The sequence below is a fragment of the Salvelinus sp. IW2-2015 genome, unplaced genomic scaffold (genome assembly GCF_002910315.2).
Source record: "Salvelinus sp. IW2-2015 unplaced genomic scaffold, ASM291031v2 Un_scaffold4061, whole genome shotgun sequence".
NCBI lineage: Eukaryota > Metazoa > Chordata > Actinopteri > Salmoniformes > Salmonidae > Salvelinus > Salvelinus sp. IW2-2015.
Genome location: NW_019945333.1, coordinates 15,771 through 24,231, shown reverse-complemented (window position 1 = coordinate 24,231; position 8,461 = coordinate 15,771). Strand labels below are relative to the sequence as shown.

At 39.9% G+C, this 8,461-nt stretch overlaps 2 protein-coding genes across 3 annotated transcripts; both read left to right on the top strand.

Annotated features, from left to right (window-relative positions):
* Window positions 1-400: 400 nt before the first annotated feature.
* LOC112076818 (uncharacterized) lies at window positions 401-2,220 on the top strand. 2 transcript variants are annotated; one of them, XM_024143485.1, is made up of 3 exons: window positions 401-585; window positions 915-1,028; window positions 1,545-2,220. In XM_024143485.1, the coding sequence occupies exons 1-3, from the start codon at window positions 416-418 to the stop codon at window positions 1,975-1,977; spliced, it is 717 nt and encodes a 238-aa protein (XP_023999253.1). In that variant the 5' UTR covers window positions 401-415; the 3' UTR covers window positions 1,978-2,220. The 2 variants fall into 2 exon arrangements, with proteins under 2 accessions (XP_023999253.1, XP_023999252.2); XM_024143484.2 differs by having other exon boundaries at window positions 891-1,028.
* A 1,951-nt stretch (window positions 2,221-4,171) lies between these two features.
* Window positions 4,172-5,640, top strand: LOC112076817 (DELTA-stichotoxin-Hcr4a-like). Its single transcript, XM_024143483.2, has 2 exons — window positions 4,172-4,667; window positions 4,760-5,640. Exons 1-2 carry the CDS (start codon window positions 4,564-4,566, stop codon window positions 5,205-5,207), a joined length of 552 nt encoding a protein of 183 aa, XP_023999251.1. The 5' UTR covers window positions 4,172-4,563; the 3' UTR covers window positions 5,208-5,640.
* The last annotated feature ends 2,821 nt before the right edge of the window (window positions 5,641-8,461 follow it).

Below are 8,461 nucleotides of genomic sequence, written 5' to 3'. Positions count from 1 at the left end.
GCTGTGTCGCAATGCATTGCTGTGATAGGGTAGTACCTGGCTGTGAGGAATCTGTTACAGGTCGGTACATGCACATGCACAGATGCAGAACCCACATCTTTCACAGACCTGCAGTGATACCAGCAACAATGTTTCATTTCTTCTCCCTCATCATGTCAGAGCACAAAACACAGTACTACGAAATGTGCTATGAGTATTGTAGCGCTGGCTGTATGGATAGAATTTGTTACAACAGTCTCATTGGCACAAATCCCTTACTTTTTTATCTAAAATATCTTCTCCCATAGTATTTGATGTAATAGAACTGGCAGCAGCCAGCATAACACCAATAAATACAGGAAAAGTCAAAACTATTACATTGGTATGCAGTATTTCCTGTTTTTCGTTCTTTTCCCGGCTGCTCTCGTTCAAAAGTATGCCTCATTTTCTGTGTTCCGTGCCACACCTGTGTTTGTGCACGAACACGCAAAAGTGTAATCGGAGTAGGCGTGACTCCAGCCAATTCCACCTCTCCTCCACCAGTCTGGGGAAACACAAATCTACTCTACTCTGCCTGACACAACTGGAGTTTTCTGAACTTAGAAGGTGAATATCCTTACATTGTCTTCATCCTAATTCACACCTTCTGCCTGCTACAATATTTAGCAAGTGATGCATTGGGATCAGAACGGTTTGTTTGCTACCTTGCCTAGACTTTTAGAAACATGCATCTGCCTGCAAACCGTTCTGAGGTTCGAGTTTGAAGGGAAGTTTAAAGAGATTTTTAATTCATGTTATTTTGATTGTGTTGGCAAAGCTACTCTCATGAGAGAAATATTATGTCTTCAGCTGTCATTATCTTTACACTCCAGACGTACTCTGTTTCCACACATCTAAATATCACTATACAGCTTTTTCCCCTCTAACTCGCTCAGACCAGCCAAGATGCCAGAGAACGCAGAGGCCGTYTCAGCCACTCTAACCACCAACAGGAACTGTACTATAGAGCTCACCAATGTCACCACCGGTTACTGTCTCATCAACCCCAAGTATGTTGGCATTCAATACTCTAATCTCCTTACATTACATACAGTATACCACTATGGAAATGAAATKAMTTARCCAAATAACAAACCAGCTGWCCATCCCCAGATTGTTATTTGTCTGTTACTTTTCGGTGGAATTTCTCAGAGTAAATATATTTTATGRCAGGCTTCTCTTGGATGGGTGGTTTTCATGTGTAACGTGGCTTTGAGTACATCCACCTATCCATCATGAAGTGACACAATGTGGCTCATTGCACACTGCACGCTGGCTCACTCTGTGTTGCTTACGAATCCATAGCWGCWCTCACACTCCATCCATCAGCACAGAGTGGCTGGACAGRAAGAAAGGAASAGTGAAAYGACTAAAAGTAGAGGGACAGTGATCCTAAAAGTTAAAAAGTATATTTTCACACAACTTTAAGTCCAGTAGTAAGGTTTAGCATTTTATCAGCAACATGAATGTTCAGCTAATTCATTTGAACTTTAATGACACCTCATTCCCGTTACTAACCCCCCCAGGGTGTATATGTCCAGTGGTTACTGCTACCACCCACCCCAGCCCACCGTCCGCACCGCCAAGACAGAGGTGTGCTCCTTCACCAAGGATGACGACACAGCCACGGGCGCCGTGGGGGTCCTGACCTACGACCTTTTCCACATGCAGAGCCGCGTGTGCTCAGAACGCATGGCCATCATGTTCTCCGTGCCCTACGACTACAACTTCTACAAGAACTGGCTRGGGGTGGGCGTCTTCGACGTGGCACGCGCCTGCGACAAGCAACTGTACAACCACATGTACAAKGAGAARGACTTYAGCAAGTTTGTCCGATCAGAGGCCAATGGGTCAGGGGTGGWGTACAAGGCCCAACACGTAGACCTGAGGGCCACCATGTCCAATGTTGGGAAGTCCATCATTAAGGTGGAGCTCTATGATAAAATGGGGCAAAAATAAGGGTAGACAAGCTGGTAGCTGAGACATTTTTCCAACTCACGGCAGGGAACAAGTTTATATTCATACATAATCATGTACTAAATATAATAATGAACTAATCAACCAACTTAAGTGGTTAATGTTATCCAATTAATAAATCTTTATCAACTGGAAGATATTACTGTCTAATTGTTCACAATATTTGATTCTGTGTCTTTTTCTGCACCTGTACATGTTTGTTTTAATAAAACGTTTAACAATGAATTGGTGTAAGATGTTTTAGTGATAACCTTTAACATGTACTTACACACCCGATCTATTGAACAGTTTCATGTATCATTAATATTTACCATTAAGAATAAATGGTTATACATTGAATTCAATTTCCTAGAACTGTCAGTTTTCATTGAATCATAAAGAAACTTTATACTAGCCATAATACAATAATCCAATGTGATTCAGTGACTATTGGCTCAGAATTGATCATTATCCTGTCAGGGTTCATATGGTTCTTGGTTTCTTGCCTTGTCCAACTTCCTGTAGAACTGCACCATATAAGAGATGACCGTAGCTTCAGGGGTGCATGTATTTACTTGTTCAGCTTATTCAGTGCCTCTTTTGCACAATTCCATTGCAACAAATTACCCAATTCCTCCAAGTCAGTCAAGCATCCAGTCACACATGTTTGTACATGTTTGTACATCATGAGAAACGGAGTATACTGCAGAGTGACTGCTCCCTGCTTAACCATAATTGGCCTTATCCCCCAGAAACCATCTATTGTTCTGGTCTGCCAGCTCCAACCCAGATTAGGTGTGGTACGGACTCGTTCCCACCGAGCTAGACAACATAATGTTGTTGGGGGGGGGGGGGGGGGTGTTCTGAAGGTGTTTGACAAGGTAGTGAAACGTTTCCTGGATTGAAAAAAAGCTCCTTTCAGGTGTGTTTTTACTAAACTAAACTCTAGAGCTGAGAGAACACACTGAGAGAAGTTTTTACAGGTAAGGAGTGAGTGACTCTATACTATTAATTCCTGGTTCTAGAAGAATGTAAATAATGAGCATCATTAATTTCACTTTAATGCAGGAATAAAGGATATAAATTAAACAATCATTCTGTTACTTTATAAATCCAGAAATAAGCCATAGTTAATCTACACATACGTTAGTTACAGTAAGATAAATTCCACGTCCAGTCACAATTACTAGTATTACAAATGAATGAGTAAATGATATTACTCCATAATACCCTTCTTACAGTGTACAGACTAATTACTCTCACTTTTTGCTACTTTTAACAAGGTGTAAGTATCTACAAACAATTACTCATGTTTACTTTAACAACCGCATAAGATATATCTTTACTTCCATTTCTATGTCTATTAATAACAAAAATGTAGAGATATACCCTATATACTAATTATTTACAGTAAGATATTACTTCCTCTATTATAACCTTCTATCAGGTTAGGAATTATATAGAGTTAATAATAACTCCTATAACTTTGTGCAGGTTATAGATATTTACTCATTTTACTTTTACAGGTTAATGATTATTTACACATTTTACTCTTATTAACAGGAATAAAGATAATTACTCATTTACTTTACAGGTAAGATATTTTTACTCAAATTTTATCTCACTTTAACGGTAGATATATATACATCATTTTATATCTTACAGATAAATAATACAAATTTACTTTTACAGATAAGATATTACTCCTATTACTTTTACAGGTAAGATATTACTCCTATTACTTTTACAAGTAAGATATTACTCTTATTACTTTTACAAGTAAGATATTACTCCTATTACTTTTACAGGTAAGATATTACTCCTATTACTTTTACAAGTAATATATTACTCCTATAACTTTTACAGGTAAGATATTACTCCTATTACTTTTACAGGTAAGATATTACTCCTTTTCATGACCACTATGAGTATTACTGGAATAAGTAGAACTAGAGGTTATATAGGAATTGTAAGATTGACAGTATTCCACCTACATTTGATCCCTTCCCATGATCATTTTTAACACAAATCGTATTTCCATTTGGTTCTCCCCCAGGAACCATTGATATGATGACAATGTAGAGATTCATTACTGGGCATATGTGAATCTATTAGTACAGTTTACATGAGACGAGCAGAGTGAGCAGCCATCTTGTTATTGTTGAGAACTGCTTTGAAATATTCCTTATTACACACAAGTTCTCAGGCTTTTCTTACATCTCCCATTCTAAACTGGCTGTTTAAAACCTGTGCGTGTCGTGTGTCATCAGGCAAACGGCCAACAGAGGAGAAGAAATTGCTTTTGAAATTTGAAAAGTTCTCTACTGTATTTGATTCTGGGGAAAACCTCTTGACACTGAGCAGGGCATGTTGTACCGAAGAGTGAAGGTTTTCAGAGGGACACTTACAGTAACTGTATTCTACAGTACGTTTTTGGATGGAATTGGATCAGATATGAATACAGATCCTCTTGGCATTCCAGGGGGTCAACCACACATGTATTTCTGCACAGCAGTCTAACTGAAAGGCTTAACCCTGCTAGTCTCTGTATTATAGAACTAAAGAGGTACATATCAGAACCACAACAAAATGGCAGAGTCAGCCGAGGCCGTGGTAGCTAACCTGAGCAGCAGGAGGAATGTCACAATTGAGATCACCAATCTCACAAACAACTACTGTCTCATCAACCCAAAGTGAGTACACACTTTACCAAACCAATATTATTGTCACACTGTACATTCAAGGAAATGTTGAAAGCGTAACGTTGTGCGTGTGTCCTCACTAGGGTATTCCTGGAGAGTGGGGATACCTACCACCCTCCCCAGCCCACAGTGCGCCCCCTAAAGACCGAAGTCTGCACGTTCAGCAAATCAAGCGCCAAGGCAACGGGCAGCTATGGCGTTCTGACCTATGACCTCTTTGAGAGGTCCCGGAACGACTACATCGAGACGGTGGCCCTCATGTTYGGTGTGCCCTGGGACTACAACATCTACAARAACTGGTTCGCYGTGGGCATCTYCAACAAGGGCCGARCCTGTGATGMGTCACTGTAYAAAGAGATGTACWAYGAAAAGAMCCAGAAAGGTTTCATAAGAGAAGAAGCCAATGGCTCAGGGATCASCTATGAAGGGAACTACCTGGACATCAAGGCCACCATGTCCCCCATGGGCAGGGCCATCATGAAGGTGGAGGTATGGGACAAGCTGTTCACTCCCAGCCAGCAGACCCACTAAGGGGAACCTCCAGCCTCCACCCTCTCCACCAGCACTACAGTATACCTCTGCTGTGTTGTACCTCTGTAACCAATCCATCCACCAATAGATATTACTATTCTGCCGTACTGCTACTGTTTGTATGTTTTGTTGCTGACATGTCTGAATTTCACGACATTACCTTCCAGTAAATCTGCTTAAGATCACAGTTTAGTTTGTTTATGATTCCAGGCAGAAGTGATATCTGCTCTTTTCTGTAGAAGTCACTGTTCATCTCTCAGTAGCATCCTCTTTCAACTGGCATCTTCTCTAGAAATGTAAATCAAACAATGACTCACCAGAGGACGAGGGTGCATAGCTTACTTAACAACACATGGCCAGGAGCTGTCTCTCTCTGTATCTACTTATGACAATAATAGTCTTTGGAATAAATGTTGTTGTTTTGCTAAAGCTATTTGTGTATGATGAGTTTCTCTCTATTGATTGAGCCTGGAAATATTATGCAACACTGCCCCTGAAGGAAAATTATTCTGGCCTTTAATGGATAGCTAATACTGATATGAAGTCTTCAACTTCTGAATAACATTATGCATTGCATACCATGCAGGTTATGTGCAGTGGTGGAAAAAGTACTCAATTGTCATACTTGAGTAAAAGTAAAGATACCTTAATAGAAAATGACTCAAGTAAAAGTGAAAGTCATCCAGTAAAATACTAGAGTAAAAGTATTAAAGTGTTCGGTTTTAAATATACTTAAGTATCAAAAGTACATGGAATTGCAAAAATATACGTAAGAATCAAAAGTAAAAGTATAAATCATTTCAAATTCCTTATTTTAAGCAAACCAGATGGCACAATTTTCTTGTTTATTTATTGACGGACAGCCAGGGGCACACTCAGACACTCAGACATAATTTACAAACAAAGCATTTGTGTTTAGTGAGTCCGCCAGATCAGAGGCAGTAGGGATGACCATGGATGTTCTCTTGATAAGTGTGTGAATTGGACCATTTGTGACCCGGTTCAGGAAACTAGGCATATGTCACAAGTCACGACTTCACAGGAGAGACGTTTGAACTTTTTTTAAATCAAAATGCGTTTTTTGGCAGAAATGCCTTCTCGAACATGTGAACTTTTATGTGCCTTAATAACAAACTTGTACGCCGTCTGTAAATACAAATACAATTGTTAAATTACGAGCCTTGTTGGTTAAGCCACAGAAATTTTTCCCTGTCTAAATGTAACGAGTACTTTTTGGTGTCAGGTAAAATGTATGGAGTAAAAAGTACATTCTTTTCTTTAAAAATGTAGTGAAGTAAAAGTAAAAGTTGCCAAAAATATAAATAGTAAAGTAAAGTACAGATACCCCAAAAAACGACATAAGTAGTACTTTAAATCATTTTTTACTTTACACCACTGGTTATATGCCGTATGTAAGGCCATATTACATTTTTCATCAAATCATTTTATCACATATTTTTTTTTGTACTTCAAGGGGTCTTAAAATTCTGTATCAAATAGGCAATTATCCTTGGTGTGACCTTCTTAAAACAATTCCATATACTGTAGCTTAGTAGGATCCCCCCTGCCCCCGGCTTAAACAGGGCTTAGTCTGTAGAGGGTACCTGTGATCAGCTAAACTATAGTGTATCTGTAGCAAGATTTGTCAATAGCCATGCCTGGCACACCCTATTCCACCACAATATGTTTTCCTAAAATGTTTCAAGGCATAATGCACAGTTTGCATTATAGTAACCCTTGAGAAGCACAACCATGTCAATATTAAACCTCTATTGAAAGCAAATGTACCATTTCAAAGGCTCTTCAGAGGAACAGTAGGCCTGCCGACTGCTTCGAGGGCCTGACGGAGGAGATGACAGCCAGCGAATAGGAAGTCTCTTCCACCTAACAGCTATCATTCACTAAATACCAAAACAGAGAAGAAACCATTATCACTTCTACTTACAGTCTAATTCTAATTCTCTAGCCCTATAGGCTGAGGCATGGGTATTTCTTGAAATGCTATCAGACTATCAACAATACTGCACCAGTCCCACAATGGGAGTGACTTACACACATGGAGTACACACTTATTATGCTAATAGTACTGCTACGATTGGAGGGATGCAATCATTAACCTTGTGAAAATGAGGGTACTGCTAGGAGAGAACGCTGCAGAAGCTCTTCAATCACATCCCAGCCAGATGTTATTGTGTTTCTAACAGCAAATCCACTTACAATTCCAACTCTGCATTTCTAACTCTGTTTCCCCCCGCGCGGTAGATTCATTCTGCTTTAGCTGCGTTAACTGGTTACCGCCACAAAGAGGCCCTGATCAAAGGTTCCTCTTCCCGCTGTAGCATTTACATAAKATAGAAGCATAAACTAGCTCTATTTAGGCTCAATCTCAGAAGCGTTGTKGAGTGGTGCATTGAAACAGCGACAGGCACWGCCGCCTATAACAGATGGGGCCACTCGGCAGCGCTAAGCAGGGCTTTTTGTCTGTTACATCTTTGAAAGAGGATAAACTCCCTCACTCCTTTCACATTCTCCCTCTTTCAATCTCCCACATGTATTCACTCATACACCTGCATATACTTACGCATGCTTTCATGTATTGTGTTGTATGTGATTGTGTTTTGTGTGGGTGCGTGCGTGCGTGTGTGCATAGACTCATACAATAGTAAGCTTGGCATTTAGTATATTTCCTCAAAAACAGCCAAAGCACAACAACCTACACATAAGCCAGTATCACAGCAGTCGTTTGGTAGTCAGCTTAAGTCCCTGCTGATTTCCTGTACTTTTACTCTTTGATTTGARGAGAAKCAGTTGATTAGAGCTGAACATTCTCCTGTGTCTGGTGTTAAACATAATACTGGCAAGATAACAATGCACCTTCATCTGCTAAAACATTCCGTGGTCTGAACTAACGTTACCAATTTATTGTGTTATCCCAGTGCTCTGTATTACTGTGAAGTGCTGAGAGCCATCTTTATCTGCTTTCAAAGACTGCCACCTAGAGGCTGTCCAAGGTAATGACTCACACTGCTCTACTGCACAACAGAACGTTAGGGAGCATTTATCTAACTAATACTGGGCACAATATATAGAGGCACATCTAACTTGATAGTTAGCTGCCACTGAACAAAAACGAGGAGAAAAGAGGAGGAGAAAGTTTTGAAAAATCCCAAATGTCAGCACAATGAACCAAAATCTCATGATAACAGATTTCAAAGGACACAATATCCTCAAGACAGCCTTCATCAGAGAGGAGG